This window comes from Bombus vosnesenskii, unplaced genomic scaffold, assembly GCF_011952255.1.
Source record: "Bombus vosnesenskii isolate JDL3184/JDL3185 unplaced genomic scaffold, Bvos_JDL3184-5_v1.1 scf7180000013295, whole genome shotgun sequence".
NCBI classification, from domain to species: Eukaryota; Metazoa; Arthropoda; class Insecta; order Hymenoptera; family Apidae; genus Bombus; species Bombus vosnesenskii.
This window is the reverse complement of record NW_022882946.1, coordinates 6,131,972-6,151,074: the sequence shown is the minus strand read 5'-3', so window position 1 is coordinate 6,151,074 and position 19,103 is coordinate 6,131,972. Positions and strand designations below refer to the sequence as shown.

The 19,103-nt window shown below is 50.3% G+C and overlaps 1 protein-coding gene across 3 annotated transcripts in view; it reads left to right on the top strand.

Annotated features, from left to right (window-relative positions):
- LOC117233164 (serine/threonine-protein phosphatase 4 regulatory subunit 1-like) overlaps positions 1–19,103 on the top strand; it is a 148,444-nt gene that overhangs the window by 100,042 nt on the left and 29,299 nt on the right. Inside the window, exon 1 of one of the 3 annotated variants that reach the window (XM_033493192.1) lies at positions 6,044–6,473. The exons of the other annotated variants lie outside the window; for them this stretch is intronic. Within the exon in view, the coding sequence (XP_033349083.1) occupies positions 6,172–6,473 (302 nt within the window). The 5' untranslated portion in view covers positions 6,044–6,171. Of the gene's footprint in view, positions 1–6,043; positions 6,474–19,103 lie in introns of those variants that run through there. 3 annotated transcript variants of the gene reach the window in all.

Genomic DNA, 19,103 nt, shown 5'->3' with positions numbered 1-19,103 from the left:
AGTCTATTTAAATTTCGTTCTCTTTCGCTTTGACGATCGACGATATACACCCACGAGCCATCTTACGAGTCTTCGGACTATTGCAAAGGATTGTAGATGAGTTTACGTGTGTCGTTATTTTTGTTCGTTCGATTCGATAAATAATATATCGATATATATGTCGGAGATGAAAGGACACCGGAGCCTTCCCTCTGGAACTTCGGGAAAATCCGTAAAATTGTAATTAAAGCTTACAGTCGTAATTAAACAATTTGCCGTCATTCTGCCCAATTGTACTTGTTTGCGATTTGTGACGATAAACTTGGGCTCGAGGCGACTATCAGCCGCCGAACGTAGCCGCGGTCAACGGGACGGGCGCTTCATCTAACAAAGATATGGAGCGATAGTATGACCCTCGTTGAAAGAAATACCCATAGAGGTACTTGACAGTAAAACAGTCCAACGGTTCCTTCGGACAACGAATACCAGATGTTGAGGCACCTACACGGCACAAGTGCAGTTAGCCTGAAGACCCGCTATAAAACCTGGGATTTTTGATAATTAAGTTCGTTCAAACGGACAGGCAGCCTTTCTCCCAAATTGACCAATTGACAGCAACGTCAATTTCCCTTACTTTCGGAACGAGGGCTACACTCGACGAATCCGATGATCTCGTGTTCTTAGACATCATAGTCTTCCTCGGTGGCATCATCGGGACGAAAATTCATTCTTTCTTGCGATCTCCTCGACGAAGACAGTAACGCCTTACGATCTGTGAGTATTGTGTGAGCAAGTATATCTATCCTCCCGTTGACCGTGGATTCGTTATCGAACCTAAGACCAACGTCACTAGTATCGCCAGTGCCCAACCATCGCGGTTGATCGTCGAATCGGTAGTATCCATACTCGTACTACCAGGCCGTACCCTCGTTATAACACAGCGATGGCCAATTCCAATAAAGATCTAGCAAACGCCCACAACCCTATTCCTGACGATTCTCCGACATATATATCGACAAGTTTATTAGAACAATGCATATAATTGAAAGTTCATAACGCGAAATATCCAAGTTTTATTAAATCTTGAGGCTTTTGGACGAAGGTATGTATGCCGACGAGACAACAAAATTAAAAAGTTCTCACTGTTTTAAAATCGAAACTTTTCAAGAATAATTAAAGAACTTAATTACACAATGTAGGTCAAATGAAACAAAGAGTAACTCCGCCCAACCTCCAACCGTTTTAACTTTCCGAGATCGTCTTATAATAATAGCCGAGGCTCGAACGAGTTAAATAACATTTCGTAACAGCCGCTGGAACGCGAACGCCTTCGACTTCCGTTCTAGCGCCAGCTTTCGCCCCTTTATCTGGGCTCGCGCTTGAAACTCGACTCGCTCCTTCACGATACGGTGGTCGTCGAACGTTTATAGATTTCGTGATGACTGCCGGTGGTTTTAACGCACTTCCTCCGGTGCCCTTTTTCTTAAATGTAGATCTCCGCGCGCGCTAGAAACGGCCCCGTCCCATTTACGCGAGCAAAGAGGTGGCGCGGTGTTACCTGCACGACACGCGAGCGAGCAAAGCCGAGAGGCGCGAAGCGACAACGGGTCGTCGAGAAATATTGTGGCGACTGTCCGTTACGAAATCTAAGATAGCGGGCATTCGTCTTGCCTTTTGGCCGCGGATGGGTGTCGTGTTGTTGCCTTAAGTGCCCCGGCGTGTCAGGTGGAAGAACTGCGGAACGAAAAGGGGGAACAAACCACCAGAGAAGGAGAATGACGGCTCGCGGTGCAGTGATTCATCGGGCGAATCTCTCTCCATTCGTCGTCACGCATCCCACGGATAAATCTTTTCTCCGTGTTCTCTCTTCTGCTTCCTATTCTCTCGTTTCGTACCACGTTTTGACGAAGAGCAACTCACGATCGAAGTTCTTGCTCGGTTTTGGGCTCGTTCGACTCTCTTCTGCACGGGATACCTCGCGATGCAATTTCGTTTGCGCGTAGAAAAATATTTGCCGATACCTCGAAGCGAATGTTGTTTTATGGAAAAGGTGAAGCAAATTTGTTTTGGATGGAATTCCAAGTTCAAATACTTCGTTATATATATTCAACGTCGTTGACACTTTGCCGTTATTCTCTAAGATAATGCTGTTCTTCCTTTATTTGGATTATAAATCGAACGAATCTTTAAATCTGTTGAATCTAAGACGACTGTCGGATAACTTTCCTGAAGGTAGTTATCCTTTCGAAATTAAGTGCGGTCGACGTGTTCGAGTTGATGTAACTTTTTCGTAGGTACGAAGGAAATGGAAAATGTATCATTTGTTCTCCGATAATTTGAAAAATATATAACGGGATGGAAAAGAGGTATCCAATGAAACAGATTGAAAGAGATCTTAATGATTTGACATTGATCGGAGAAGAAGAAACAATCGTAGAGTAGGATGGAAAAGTGGTATCTAATGAAACAGGTTAGAAAAGGATTATAGTCTAATGATCTGAAATTGATCGGAGAAGGAGAAATAACGTATAGTGGGATGGAAAAGAGGTATCGAATGATGAAACGATGATGCGGAGTGACGCAGGCGTTTGGTTCGCGCGCATTCCATCACGTTTCCGTGTCTCTTTATAGGTTAGGTGCGCCTCCGCGATCTCCTCGCATAGGCGTCGCAACGTAGCGCGCATAACGAGGATACACGCGTATATCGTTTTGAAACGCGACATGGAATGGACAGCGATGCGTGGTCACGTTTACCATGCCATATTGTTGTCCGAGATGCAAATTGCACGGTTAAAACGAGCCGAATAGTTATTAAAGTCTCGATGGCGAAGCGGGATCCGATCCGTTCGCAGCGATCGCAAATTACATGCAATTCCCGGTTCGATCGTCGGCAACATCGTTTGGACACGCTGTTCGATCAGCCGTAACGACAAAGTTGCAACTTTTAACTTCGCCTTCGGGCTTAGCTTATCCCAGTTATATCTCGCGGATGAGATTTCAACCGTCTCGCGGTCCACTTTCTGCTCCCATCTCGAAGTATACGAAAAGATAAACCTATATAATAACCGACAAAATGTCTGCGAGACTCAAAAAACGTAAAATCGACAAAATTGATAAATCGATTTTTATACGCGCGGTTCCCAATTATCGAAGAAAAAACGCACGATGGAGACGTGGACGCGGACGTCGAACAACGAACCGACAGATTAATCGACCACGATTAATAACCGAAATGAGTCTCCTCGGCCGTTATTTTGCATTAGACCGCGCCGTTTCTATCGGCTCGATGGCGAAACAATCGGAACGTTGCACGAGCAAAAGGTCTACGTTATTTATAACCGTTATTATTGCCGTAAATCGATCAGTTTGAACCGGATTACGTGCGGTGCAGTGCGTCCAATTACCGTTGCATCGATTATAGTTCGAAACTACACGGTGGGAGCCGATTATGCGAAGCTGGAATAATCTTAATAATATACGTAGATATATAAATGCATATACGAAATCGGTAACCGGTGTATCTCCGGGATACGTCGCGATCGTCGCTACACCACTGACCTTAATAACTCTCGTACGTTCCTTGCGTACCTCGATGATGACGATAGAAAAGGTCTGCCGTCTAGCGGGCGAACCGTGCGCATCAAATATGTACACGCTAGTTCCTTCTCCCTCTTTTTCTCTCGTTCCTCCCGTATAACTCTTTTCTCTATCTCTCCTGTTTCTTTCCTTTTTACACACTCGACATCTATCTCCGGGATCTCTGTTCCCTCCCCGGTGTCTCTGTGTACAAGTACACCTTACGGTCGTTCACACGAGCGCGACCGATGGAATGCACGCCGGTGTACACACACGCGTGCCCACCTCCGTGCCAAGGAACCGTTAATGAATCTTGCAGTTCTTAGACCGCCCGTGTGTGTCTCGGGAATCGTCGTGAGAGAAAAGGAACGGAATGAAACGCGCGCACGAAACAAGAGTCTCGATCCCTGTGCAACGGAATTTGGTTGAAAGAATTTTACGCTTTCCAACAGTCGTCGTCGTCGGGTCGCTCCATTTCGTCGCGAGAATGTTCCGTAAAGCTATTATTTTACGAGAAAACCGTTCTATCGACGAAAGTCGTTATCGATAGGAGAAAAGATCGCAGTAGCAGAGTTTGGGAATATTCTTTCGTACGGAGAGCCGCCGAAACATCGTTAATTGTAGATCGCACGAGAGGCAACTTTCTCATTTTGCTGGTGCGCACGCTATACGTGGTGTGTACCACCCACGACGCTGCCCCCGTTCCGTGAAAGAAAGGAAATGTCGATCCCCGATGGGTATACGACCGGCCACCACTTGCCACTTTTACTCGGTAAGAAAAACTAGACGAAAGTCGAGGTCGCGTTTCGGCGAAACGCTCCCTTCCCGCCTGCATCCGATGCTTTCCCACACACGCTGCTTGTATGTAACCTTTCTTTCGTTTCTTCTTTCTTTTTTCACCCGTAGAGAGGCGATAACCGGTTTTTCTCCCAATTTCATCGACGTCGGTGTATTTACGGGCCTCGCTGCTCCGACGTTCCATCTGCTTTCTGTGAAAAACACATGACATCGGTATGCGTTCGTCACTCGAGTAAACACTTGTATCTAATCAATGGCCGGTCGGTCGGTCAGCTTGCGACAGAACTCGCGCGCCTGTTCGTTTATCGCGCTACGCGTGAATATATCCAACGCGTGGCTATAAAATAAAATATATACGTAGAGAAATAACAGAGAAGGAGACATAACGCGATGGAAATAACGACGGAGAAGATAAAAGCGAAAACATTCGAGTTGGTAATTTCGAAAATTCCAAATCGTGCAAGTACCAAATTCCGTCCGTGTTTCTCGCGTGTCACGAGACACGTAAGAGTAGCGAAGAGAGTAGTAGGTCCGAAAGCAAGCACGCCGGTGGTGGCAAGCGAGAGAGAACCACCACGGTCGGTACGTGGTTACAGGTCTGTTTGGCGGCGAGCGGTGGCGGTCCACTTCTGAGAACTAACGGGTCTGTTTCGTCCCCTCTCTCCGTCTTTCTTCTCTCCTTCCCTCGCCTCGTCCCTGCTCTTTCACGGACCTCTACCACCCGCGGCAACGCATCGCGTATACGTAGAAGAAGAGAAAGAAAAAGAAGGAGAGAGGAGGGTAGTTGTATGTAGAGAGCCAGGCTCGTGTGGGTGCGTGCATCGCGCATGCGTGAGTGCGTGTTAGCGAATGCGAGCGCGCATCGCGGCTGGTTGCCGCCGCGTCGTGCGCAGCAGCGTGTGCGCAGCCCGCGTCTGCGCATCGCCGTGAGCGTGACGCGCCAGCGATCACTCTCAGTGTGGTACGAGCCGTGCCGCCGTATGGTCGTGTCGTGTTCATCGTGGCGGTGTTCCGTCGCGTCGATCCACTTTCCCGTCTCTCTTTCGCACCACACACAGCCATAGTGGAACGCTGTGTACGCGTGTGCGCGAGTGTCGGCCTACGCGCACTGTATAAACATCCCGTACGGTTGGTGTCAAGGGCGAACTCGCCGAGGAAATTCGGGCCACATGTCGTACGTAGTAATACGCGGTCCGTGTTGTTTGTATACAAAGAGGGTAGCGTCCGAGCGACTTTGCTACGATAAAATGGATATATACGAGTAATGGACGGATCGGAAAGGACAGTCGCGTTACGAAGCACCACGTGGCTTCAACGGAATGGAGCTTCTTCGGTAGAACGAGGCGAGGTCGGGAGAGATATCGGAACATCGAAAACGTGAAGTAGGCGCAATGGCGGAACCTTTGGCCGGAAATCGCTCTACCGGTTTCTCTTTTCGTGTCTTACGCGCACTCGAGAACGCTTTTATTTATGGCACGAAGCGAGTTGAACGTGAACGCGTCCCTTGATATACGTTCATGGAATACCATCGCGAAATTCGTCGAAACGAGAAACGGGAACGTGTGCAAGCCATTCCTACGCGGCGAATATGAAACAACGTCGAGGAAAACAGACGAGCCGCGGCGAGTAAAATTTGTTCGCGCGAAGAAAACGCCGAAGAAATGATAGACGCGCGAGGTTCGAGGAAAAAAAGGGAAAAAGAGGAGCGGGAGGAAAGTGGAGGCGTACACGCCTCCGAAAAACGCATTAAAGGAGTAACGACGGGCAACGTGGCTTTAACCGGTAATTGGACCATTTCTTTTTGCCATTGAGGTAGTAATGGCCCTTGTAGCGTCACGCTACACTACGGAGCGCCATAGTACTATGGAGACTTCCGGCCCGCCGCAGGAAGTGAGACACACGTGTTCAGGCGTGTGCGTTCCCATAATACGGGCCCCGGCTCCTCCTCTACAGTGTGCTCCAAGTTCGATGGCCCATACGGGAAGCAGGCACGCCACGGATACATTACCGTACGATCGAGTAAAGGTGAAGCGAGGGAAAAAAAAAGTGCGCAAACGTCACGTCCATCGAGCGAGTTCGCAGCATGCTATCCCTCGATACGAAGAGCATCACGACCAAATGTACGTACTCACACTCACGCATATATATTTAGACGTATAAATAAATATTTACTTTGTCCTTATCGATCATCTAACACGCAACAAATTGATCGTAGCGTTACAAAGTTTTCCACAGATTATCCGCGATAAATAGAATATAGAGAAAGAAAAGAACCTTGTACTCGTGGTATTTGTTTCTCTTCGATTTCTGTTTCGTATTTTTCATAGTTACTCGCGTTTTATACTTGGTCTTCGTAACGATTTCGATAGAATCTCTCTATAGAAACTCTCGATCGAATCCCACACGTTGAACACACACAGTGCGGCCCACTCGAACTGCGCGCGCGTAAGCCTCTCCTAACCGGCCCATTATTCTCACGATTTAGGAAAACGACCGTGTTATTTATCGGCGGATCTCGTTAACCTCTTCTCCCCGCTTCCCCCACCGATTCTCCCCTCTCCGCGTCCAGCTAACGACCGGACCCGTAATCCGAAATTCAAATAGCACGCCCCCGGTATATTCGAGTAGCCAGATCTTATTATGAATGAATTTTCGGCGTTACATTCATATTTCCTGTGGCAGCGTACGCCCGCGCAGCCACAGCGGCCGCGCATCAGCGGTTCTCATTTCCGACAAGGCAGCGCCCTACGTTATTTTTCTCCTCGTCGTTTTTGTCAAATATCAAAGAGAGAGAGAGGGAAAAAGAGAGAGAGAGAGAGAGAGACCAATTTTTCGGGGTCGATCACATTAGACTACGATCGAACGGAACGCGAAACCGTCATTTCAACGCTGCAAATATAACTTCTTGCGTAACATATGAATAATCACGTCTCGGACGGTTGCTTTCAATGGCAGCTGCGCGCGAGCGAGCGCACATCCGAGTGCAGCCTCTGCATCATCGTATTTATCGCATTCCTGAATACCCGATGCCTGCCATTTTCGTTTTACCGCTTGACCGTATTTGTTCGACTCGCCGTGCAGGTATTTCCCAACGAATTACGCGCATCGCCGATTATTTTATCGCCGGCGTCGGATGAAAATTATTTCCGTAAAATACGATGAGAGAGAGCAGCGAAATAAAATTGTACGAGAGGAAGCGGTATGTACGTTTCCTGTTGCACGGCATGCGCGTTCTCACCGATCTCGATCTTCACGTTGGCAGGGATCGAGCACGATATACAAGCGTGTGCACGCGTGCTATTATGGTTAGGTGGGTCGATCGCAGCGAATGCGAACTGTAGGAGGCTGAGTTAAGGACAGGTACCGGTGGAATGTCGTCTTGGAAGTTGACCGCTCCAGCCCCGACCACCGTGTTTCGTGCTTCCTCGGGACAAGAACGGCGACACTTTCGTGGCTTTGTTCGCGTGGCCACGTTGATACTCGAGCCGCGCGTTCGCTCAAACTGAGAAAATTATTTCTACGATATGTTTCGAAGGTTCATCTTGTTCATTTATATATCTGTGTCTGTTTCATGAAAAATGTGAGAAAGTGGCAGGACGTGGAAAACAAGCTGGGACCAAGTGTCCTGGAAGGCTGGATGAGGCGAAGCGAAGGCAAGACCTTCTTCTCAAGTTCATCGCTCCCGCGCATGTGCAAACACGAGGCATTCATGTGCCCTTTCTCCGCATTATTGTCGGCGGTCGCGCGTTAGTGGGACCCTTCTCGCCCTTCTGCCGTCTCCCCTTACGAGACGACGTTCCCGCCCTCCTGTGGGAAGATATACGATAGTACCCACGTTACTGAGCGAGGATATCCACTCGGCTTCCCTGCTCGTTCTCTTTCCTTTCGATTTCTTCTCGCTCTACGTACCTCTGTCGTTTATTCTTCCGCGTCTTTCCTATCGTTTCGGCATCGGGTTCTTCCTCATTTTCAGCCCCCTTTTTCAAAAATGCCTTTACCTAAAAACGAGAATGAAAGCTACTTGCCGCAATAAGCAGGCACAGCCATATTGAGATCGTATCATCTGGTTTACAGAAAGGTGTACAGGTTTCGTCTTCAAAAGTACGAAATATCGTCACTATGAATATTCGTCGTGCGTATCGTCAACTTATTATAGCGCGTTCGAGAACACGAATCGATTCGGGTTGATTTTAAGTCGGTTTACGTTGCGTGTCACGCGCTAAAGGTAGTAGTAACGTTACATCGAATATCCAAAACAAATATCTAAAAACTGTCCTGTATATTAATATCCATTGGGATATAACGTTAATTTCCGGTCGTATAGAGCGAAGGAGAATCGTAAGATTGTGGTAGAGACTAGATCGGACGAAAGCGTTCTATATATCTGTTTCGAAAGAATGGCAAGGAGACGACCGCGATTTACGATCGATTTCGACGCAGTGGCGCGGCGTTTCTCGGAAACGCGTCGTTCAAAAATGGCCCCGGACTCGCGGGTATTTCGGTCCAACAAAGCCCGGGTTGATTAAATACGCGATCGTGGTTAGCATGTCGGCAATAAAAGCGTCGCGCCACGTCGTGTTTACGGCTGCTGGCCGTCCCGGACAAGTCCGACTCTCGCTTCTCGCGTAATGGTCCCGCGGCTGCGTTTGATCGCTAAATTATTTCGCGCTTCTCGCCCGAACCTATCCTCTCTGTTCATCCCCTTTTGTCCCTTTCTCCGGTCTCTATCGACTGTCTCCGTGGTCTTCAGTGCTCTTCAAACGACGATCGTAAACCGTACGCTGCAACTCGCGTTTCGCACGCTTTGTATCGTCAGGCTTTAACGGTTTAAAAGTTGAAATCGTCGCTACGAATCAACGTCTCGTTTCGGTCGATCGTGTTCAGGTACTCTCGAACAATCGTGTTCCACGCGTACGCGATTTGTGCCAATTGTTCGTCGCATTATTTCGTTACATTACGTTTTATATTTCAGTAGAGTATTTAAATTGCGCGAACATTCACGGTTTATAAACGTGGCCAACGATGTCTCGTTTACGGCTGTAAAGCAAACTGTCGATTATCAGATCGAGAAAAATCGGATTCGATCGTTGTAACTTTCGACAGTGTGAAAATCGACGACGAAAATTTCGATGAAATTTTCTCATAGATATCGAGAGAAATTCGAGTCGTACGCGACACGGCGAACGTTGACGCGTTGCTTGGTATCGGGCGATGAGAGCGGCAGAGAGAGGGAGAGGGGGCAGAGAGCGCGGCGTGGCCCTGGCTTGTTTACGTCGCGACGCAGAAGGGCCTCGGCGAGGAAAAGGGGGCCCGAAGTACGGCGAGAGAACGCGCGCGCCTTCGCCGTGGAGCATTTAACGCAGTGGGCGCTCCCCTCCGTCTTTCCCTACCCCACCCCCATTCCTACCGTCTTTTGCCATCTCCCCACAGGCCTCTTCTTCCTCTGGCACCCCTTCCTTTCGGTTCTCTTTCCTCTTTAGCCGTGTGCAACGAGGACGAACTGCACGTTGCCCCCGGAGTGCATGCACAACGAGGACAGACGAAGCGTGTCTGAGTCGCTGGCCGCCATGACAGAGCGGAATGCATGAGAACGCAGAGCTACTGACCCTCTTGTTCTCCCCTTACCCCGTTTCACTCTCTTTCTCTCTCTCTCTATCTATCTATCTATCTATCTCTCTTTTTCTCTCGTTATATATATATATATGTGTGTGTGTGTTTGTGTATATATATATTTGGTTCTTTCCTTCTCTCCCCTCTCTCACGACGTCTCCGTTCCTCTTTCGAAACGCTTCTCTCGCTCGCACACATCTCATTCTATCTCGCTCACTCGGTCGCCGACCGATCTCTCGCTCGCAGACCCCACCCCTCCCTTTAATCTCCATATCAATCCCACTCGCCGAAACTGGCGTGTCTTTAAGCGCGCCGATTTGGAATTTTTTCGCCGGCGTGACGCCCTACGTCGTCGTCGATCAACAACGACTCGCTGGCTCGCCAGCGAAATAATCGTTCGCGTCTCTCACGCGTTAGCGACCTTTTTTCGCTTGTATATAGGAATCCTTGCATCGAAAGCACGAACCACAGTCGAGAAACTAGCCTATATTTTATTCTTCGATGTAAATAGGATGAAATTCTTAGGATCTAGAATATTCGGGATATTAGGAAGAAATAGCGGAGAAGGGATTAGCAGTAAATAAAAAATTGCGTGGTGAAACAGTGGCTACCAGGAACGGTGAGGCTAGAAGCGTCTAGAATGTTAATTTCGAGTGGTATTGGCGCAACGATCGGGCGAGACACGGGACACCTCTAGCGAATCCGGACAGCATGGGAAAGCAGGAGAGTCGTCGCGTAGACAGGTGCTAGCAGTCGGCGCGGCTGTCGTGTGCCAATCGGTCACATAACGGTCGCACGGTCGTAACACGACCGTCGCCGCCGCCGCCACCGCCGCTGCTGCTGCTGCTGTTGCTGCCGTGACGTCAAGAGATTGACGACCACACCGCGACAACGACAATCATTCATAGGATTCGAAGGAAGAGGCGGCGGCGGTTTCTCGGCCGCGCGTGCGCGTTTCGTATTCGACTGGAATCGTCGTCGAGGAACGTTTTCCACGTATCCGGTCGAGTATAGCGTTCTAGGTATCGTCAAAGAGAATCAAATAGAAAATTTCTCGGTGGACGTATAACCAGCGTGTGATGGTTACGCGGAACTTTCTGGAGTAGAAAATAGACGTAGATCGTCGTTGACTTGGTTTACACGGGTCAGAAGCGCTCGGTGGCGGCGTTAAACCTGCGCACAACCGTGGTATTTTCCTTTCTAGCGGCGACAATGACGTAATCCAACGGCCTTGTTAGATCGGTGCAGATCTATCGTGATTTATCGTTGTTCGAACGCGCGTTCATTTTCATTCGATCACCGTCTCATCTGCTCTGTCATTCGATAACAACGTACACGTCTCACTTCGAAATAACAAGGTCCTTCAACTTTTATTTACTCTTCCTTGGAATCGATTCCAAAGAACAAAATTAGAAGAACCACGAAGAAGATACTTCTTGGTCGTTCGCGTTTATCAGGTTCTACCACCTGTACGAGGCGCACGGGCAATGGAATTCCGCAAGGCAAACGGCCTTGATCCCGTATCAATCCGCAATAGCGGAGGTCTTTGCGCGGATTCAAGATGGAGAGAAAGAAGGACAGAGAGAGAGAGAGATCAGAGAGGTAGAGTTTCGAGCGCGCCTTAACGCGGAGAGACGGCACTTCTCGTTGGGTCGTTGACTCCCCGTTTCTTCTTTCTTCGAATCCTGGGCCCGGTCCCCGTCCTCGTACCAGGTTCCCCTCCGCTCTTCGTCCTTCTTCTTCTCTCCCGTTCACATTCTCTTATACCACTCGACTCTGTGTTCACTCTTTCTCTCTCTTCTTCTCCTTCCCCTTCTTCCTCGTTTTCTTCGTCTTCGTCTTCTTCGCCACCCCGTGTTCGTCTCTTCGTTTTTCGTCGGTGCACGCGGATGCTTCTTCTTCTACTCCGTTCCTGCCAGACAGTAAACAACACCACGCCGTACCCACTCCTCTCATTCATATCTCACACGAGCGTATCCCGAATTATTTGGATGCCGGCGTATTTCGCTCAGCAGGAGCGGGCCGGCCGTGCAACGAGGGGTCCCCGTCCGGTGGATTGCTCCGCGTTGCTTACGAGCCCGTCCGCTTCTCTTCTTTTATTTCTTTTCTTCCTTCCTTTTTTTTTTCTGTTCCAAGCCAACTATAAAAATACTTTGCGCCCCGGCGGAAGCGGCGAAACTAGCCGTTGCTGGATCCAGCCGGCGTGAATTGACGCGTCAATTGCCGGAAAACGCCGCGTGCATTCCTCCTTTTCGTTCGCCTTCGTTTCTAAAGGCGAAACTGTCGTAGAGCAATGGAAAAAATGGGATTGTTGGAACGTCCCTCGTATTCGAAAATATACGATTGCGTAATCAGTATAAATTGAATCTTTCGAAGTAATCGTTACTTGGAAAATCGGAGCCTTTTCCCTGCTCGTAGACGTAACCAATAGATCGAATCTTTTGAAATTCAATTAACATGCACGGACTGTGATTGCAAATCGCATAAGCGTGATTGGGACTGCATTATTCCGTGGTACAATCAGACCCGTGGTAATGGAATTTTTGAGACTCCCTTAAGGCTAACTCTCGACGACTGGTGGAGTTGTAGTAACAGCGGCGTATAAAACGGCTTGTGTAAAGTAGAACGAGGGAAATGCATGCGAACTGTATAGCATAACAGTGTTGAAACTATCAACCGATACGGTATAAGACTCCATGAATTTGTCATCGACATTGATGCGACCGTTTCTTCAGAAACGTTTATCCACTCGAAACCATCAATTATCTATGACTACGAGATATCATTCGCCATGACAGAAACATCACTTATTCCTATGTCCTGTAGCGGCTAGGGAACGATTAGAATCCGTATCGGAACACCTGGCAGAGGCTATCGACGGTGTCTCGGAGGCGGCAGGGAGGGAGAGGAAGAGTTCTCGGGGTCCGTTCAACAGGTGCTCGTCGTCGATCGTGTGTGAGTCGGCTGAAAAGGAAGCCGCGGAGTCAGGCGCGAGGAGAAGGCGAAAGAAGTCGAAGGAGAAAAAGAAGATGCTAATTGGAGCGGCTTGTAGCGTCCAGCAGCGCGTGTTAACACGACTTCCAGGTACTCGGTTTCTCGCCTTCTTCTTCCCTCTCGAACGAATACTTTCCAGTAGGTGCTTCCGGCTAGACTCTGGGCGGCCTCTTTCAAAGAATCTTTTGGAACTCGAAATGCAAGGTCGGTAGATAGAACGCCGGTTCTAGAGAGAACGCAGGAAAAGAGAGGGGGGAGAGAGAGAGAGAGAGAGAAAGAAAGGTATGACAGGTATAGAGAAGGTGCGACAGAGGAGAGGAGGAAAAAATATTCGTTGACGAGTAGAGAACGGTGAAGGGAACGCTTTTCGAGAAACTATGAATGATGCTCTCTCCTCCCGCCTGTGTCTCTACTCCTACCCCGTTTTCTCTCTCGTTTCGATCCTACGTGTCTTTCGTCTGTACCCCTCCTTGCCCCCCCGCCCCCGCCACTCTTTTTCATTTCTCTTATATACACCCGTTAGTCGGACGCGCTGGACAAATATTTGCTCGAATTCAGGGCGACCGCTCGTAAATTAGAGAAAGAGCGGCCGAGAGAGGACTCTGAAATTCTTCAGGGCCGTGCCCTTGCTTGCTTCCACTCCCACTCTCCCCTTTATACCGCGTGTTTCCTCTTCTTTGGCTTCTTCTTCCCGTATTTCGCTCCTCTTCTCTTCGCTTCCCTTCTATGCTCGCGGCACGGTGGAATCTCCCTCGTGGGGCGCTCGGTTAGACAGCGAGCGTTCGGTGTCCCGGAGTCTTTGGCTTCTCGCCGCGGCAGGAAATTAAAACGGCCCCTGTGAAGTGGCCTCCGACGTTCTTCCGTCCTGGCTTTCCTGAAGATCCGTGACACGCCGCCACTCGGTTCCGCTAGATCTTGTAATCTCGTTCGCGGTTTGTAAGCAAGAATGCGTTTAAAGTCTTGAGAGACAGAGATCGTTTCGCTAGACCGTGGCCAGATCGGAGAAATCGTCTTGATGACAGTTTCTCACGGCACTCTGCTGGTATATAGCTATTACTATCAGTAAGCGTACAGCTACTACTTTACAGATCGATAGTTTACAATTTGACAGTCACATCGGATCTTATTGTTGGAGATGCTTTGAGAAATCTTAATACGGAAGCGGTCCGGTTCTTGGATGGAAATTTCAAATCGTCGTACAGAGCCCTAGCCGCTGATTGCCGCGTTTCCAAACGGTTCGGTTCGACTTTCGCCTCCGATTTTCCCCAACTCTATGTATAGCCCCGTGAATCATATGATTCGCGCGGTTCTCGTCACCAACGGATTTAGAGTTCAACCAAAGTGAGTGGAATACTTGGGCGGAGTAGGAGGGCGCCGTCCGACCAAGACAACGAGTCCTGTAGGAAAAAAGTCCGGCACCTCGAGGGTCGCCGCGGAAGGCCAGCTACTAACCCCGGTAGGCACTCGCGGAGGGAAACTCGCGACCAAATGGAGAGTTCGTCGACTATCGGACTGTACAGGGTGGGAAACGACCGATAGAGAGAAAGAGGCGACGTTGTCCATGGGATGCTGCGCGGTTCCACGTTCTTCTCGCTGTGATCTCGCGATTAGTAGGAGCGAGAGACTTCCTATAAAACGAGACGAAGATACAGGGAGAGGGAGGCAGAGCGCGCAAAAGGGAGAGAAAGAAGGAGGGAAAGAAAGAAAGAAAGACGATTACCATCCACGGGAGGGGCGGTGAGGATCAGAAACGCGACGGCCGGGGGGCAGGGGGTGCAACGTGGAAGGGGTAGAGAGTGGTGTGTGCCGAGTGGGGGTGGGGGCAGTGGCGATGTCCTAGCGAAGGTCACGGCCGGGAATGCGGTTTGCGTCCGTCGGTCCAAAGTGGCGTGCCGCGTTGCAGAGCTTCGTTGCTCTTTCTCCTTTCCCCTTGACGCTCGAGTCTCTCTCGTACGTTCTCTTCTCTCGCCTTCTTCCTTCTCTCCCGTCTCTGTCCAACGTTCTTCGGCTTGCTGGCTCTCCTGCTCTCTCCATCGCGAGCCGCAACGGCGCAGACTACAGGAATGCACCAAATGCAGCGCACTGACCGGTGCTCGTCCCGTTCCATTGCTTCCACTTGTTTACTTCGGTCGTGCTCGCGCGCGCACGCGTGTTTCTCCCGTCTCCTGGCGCGTTCTTCTTCTACACCCCTTCTCTCCACCTTTTTCTTCGCCGCTTCTTCTTCCTCTCCTTCCTGGGACGGTGGATTCGTCTCTCTGTGTGCAACAGAGAGAGGAAACGCGCGGGTTCGCTACTCCACTCCTGCGCTTGGTCGTGTATCCTTTATCCCCTCGACGGTTCAGCGGCACCGTTCGTCGTTCCCATCGTCGCCCGTCGTCGACCTTCCATCCCCACGCCCCGCCCCACCCGTTTCTTTCATTACTCCACCCCCGTGCGAACGTTCACCCCTTCGCTCCGTGTGTTTGGACCGTGTCCTTGCGCTCGCCACGGACCCGTACGTTCTCTCTTGACTCTATATGGAGAAGCTCGTGGTATGCGTTACCTTGCCACCAAGGTGACCAGAATTCTGCGTTCTCTTTACTTAATGTTCCTTTCTTCTTTATACTCAGTTCCCTTTTTCTCTCCTTTATCTCGTGTAACAACATCTCGAACCGTGCTTCTCCTATGATTTCGTCTCATTTTCTTTTCTTTTCCCTTTCTTTTTTTCTTTCTTTTTTTTTTTTTCTTGCTATTTTCCCATAGTTAACTACCAAGTATCGATCCGCAAGGCAATCGGAATACAACCTCAAATTAAGATTCCATCGATCCAGGCACTCATAACGAGCAACGACATTCTCGGTGGGGTTGTAACCGCAGTCGCGTTTCACGTCGAGAATTCCACGATCGCCGGCATTCCTCGAAACGCAGGAATTTCCTGGATCCACGGTACCCTCGAAGGGCGTGCGTGTAAACGCAGCCAATATTCACGCACACGCGCGCGCGTACTCGCTGAATCTCTTTGGAGGTTTGACGAACTCTTCTTCCACTCGTCCCTTCGACCTAGCCGAATCCGGCCGCGATTCTCCGTCTCTCTGGCCCTGACCCACCCAAAGGATGCAGTCAACCCCCCTTGCAGCAGTGGTAAATGGGGTGCTCCGGTGGGAAGCGGTCTCTGAACCAAGCGGAGGGTGGGACACTGTGTACTGTATATAGGCGCTCGCGCGGTCATCGGGGACTCTCTGAAAGGGGGGTGTACCTAAGCCGTAATTGTGTATGCGACCGTCTGTGCCGCGTGTGTGCGGAATTCGTGCATGTATCTGGTCTCTATAGGGAAGCGGAGAGCGTGTACGCGCGCGGACCAGCCTGTTTAGCGGCGAGCCGACGCGCCGTGGCAGAGCCATCGTGTAACAGAGAGGGGTTGAAAGCGACGAGAGGGGAGGGGGTGCGGTGCGTTCACTCCACAAATCAATACCCATTGGCTGCCGCGTGTGTACCAGCCGTGCACAACGAGCGAAACGTGTCACCCACCGACCCAAACCCAAAGGACGATATAGCAGCTGCACGCACGACAGCCGGCATATGTCGGCCGATGGCCAAACCCGACGCTCCACGAGCGTGTTCGTGCACGTCTTCTTCCGTGCATCCTTACGTGGCGCATACTGTGAGTGCTGTGTGCGTTGTTTTGATACGATGAAACGATTTTTATCGATCATTTTGGTAGAGGTAGAATCTCGTTCTCGTTGAAACGAAACGAGACAAGATATCGAGATTTAAACGTTTCAGGCGAACTTTGCTTTTTATCCTAAATTTCCTAATTTCGTTGGCAATTTCGTTGCGTAAATGTGAACGTTCAATTGTCGAGAAACGCGTAATTTACTTCTGTAGAGTCCATTCGTTGGAGAAAGTCGTATCGCGTACAATGGCAAATTATAGAATGCTTTCGAATTTCGAGATTGTCCTTACAACGAGACGTTAGCAGCCACCGCAACGAGTTGCCAGAGCTGAGGAAATGAGGTTTTCTAGCGTATCGGACTTTCGGCTCGATATATAGCGATCGTCGGATTTGTGGAAGTTGCGTGGCCGCCCACGTGCATTCGTTTCGTTAATTAGTTACACCCGGTTGTTTTTAGCGCGCAGAGAACAATAGGATATCGCCTTGGGGCAGATATTTCCGGCGCGGCGGCGGCCAATACCGTTTCTTTTTTCGACGAGCTGCGTGCCTCGAGTCCTCCTTCTCGCTTCTACGCTATTGTTCCGAGTCTGGGGGCTTGCTGCGCAATTACTCGGCAGAGCCCGCAGTAACGAATCAAATAACAATCCTACAACCATCTCCGCCGAGCAAATTTCTAATTTCCTCTCGTAGCGCCTCGTCTCGACACACCGCCGCGCCGCGGTAAAGGAGGAAGGCGACGCGGCGGTGGTAGTAATACAGACACCGAGCGTCGTCGACGGTTCTCTGGCCGAGCGGGACGTTCGCCTGTACGCGCCGCGGATGCGGGCCAATGAAATTCGATCTTCGGCCCGTGCGAAATCCAACTAGAAATCGTTACGAGGGACCACGTTGTTACTCTTGCACGATAGAAACGAAACTGTTTTCGCGGTCCGATAATATCTACGAACTGTTACTCTGTAAAAATACGCCGCGCGAATCTCTCCGATCGAAAAACAAAACTTGTGCTTTCGAAAACTAAAAATAAGAATGGGTATCTTCCTCTGTTGATTCGTCTAATTAAAAGGCAATTCGAACAGCGGATTCAACGGCCGACAAAATCCACAAAAGCGACGTTCTTATCAAGCGAGAAGGCCGTGGGTAGGCGCCAGTCGAATTTGACAAAGTTGGAAGCCACGGACGAGCAAACACCACGGGGCTTTATCCTACTAGGCAGCCGCATCGTGTAACAGCGGCGGCGACGCGCACGGTCGCGTATATACCGTGTGTGCGTGGCCGTCGGGTGACGATGGTGGGGGCCTTCATTCAGTGCGCCTCTCGGGGTGCGCGACGCGCATGCGCAGCCCGTCGCGCGTACACACGCTACTCACGCTGTGCCTCCCTTCCTACTCTAGCGTTCCCTCACACGTACGTGTCACGCACGCGCACACTACTTCACCTACGTATATGGACTTTGTACTCGAGCCGATCTCTTTCGCGCGGCTGTCCAAGAACGAACGGCACACGGACACGCCGTTCTACGGCACACCGGCGCGGCGTGTGCGATCACGTACACCGATATTCGCGATCGCGAACCAACGCGCGCCGTTCCGAAGAGAAAGAAAATGTACGCGTGGCGGGGGGGAGAGGGGTCCGGCGGCCGTGGAGGGGAAGGGAACGCGTATGTGGGACCTAGAAGGAGAGGGGGAGGGTACGGTGCAAACGGCCAAGAGTGACTGAACTGCACGAACGACGACCACACGCCGCCAGTTCTTCGTCGTGCCGCGTGCTCGAATACGCGCGCGTTTTTTAGATTGCCCGCGTTGACTTTTCTTTACCCCGTTCCTTTCGCTGTATTTCTTTGGTAATCGTGGAATAAGTCGATAAAGAAAAAAGAAGCGGGTACAGACGGACGGGAGAGAACCCTGTCGTGGACGGAGAGAGGGATTAGAACGGAACGCGGTGTCTCTCCGCCTTTTTCTCTTTTTCCGCTGTTGTGTAATTTCGCGGGTCGCGCGGGCGTGCGTACGTGGGACGCGGTAAGCCGCGTGCTTTCGAGGTCGTTGCTATCTGTCGTTCGCGTTGATATCTCTTTTCCCCTCGAACGATTCGAACGAATTACTTCTTTCTCTGGTCGATTTGATATTTCGACGGGCACCGTTGGAATTCCTCGGAAGGCGAACACTGTTCGATTTGCGACCCGCGCAAAACCGCGAATGTACCGTTCGAAAGCTACTTCTGCTTACATTCCCAGTTCTTACGCGGCCGTTTCCGCCGCGTGACTCGCGTGTCATTTCCTGCAAGGGGAAAACGTCGGATCTCCTCGGAGAGGGGAAAAAAAACGACCCGGGGAAATAAAGAAACGGAGCAGTCGACGAGCACGTAACCCGACAGCGGTGTACAGAAATCGTTCGGTTTCCGGAGCATAGAAACGTGTGTGTCACGTCAGATCGATACGGTCGCCGGTTGTTTACAGCCCGACAAAAGTCGGGGAACGTCGTGGCCCGAGTTTTCTTTA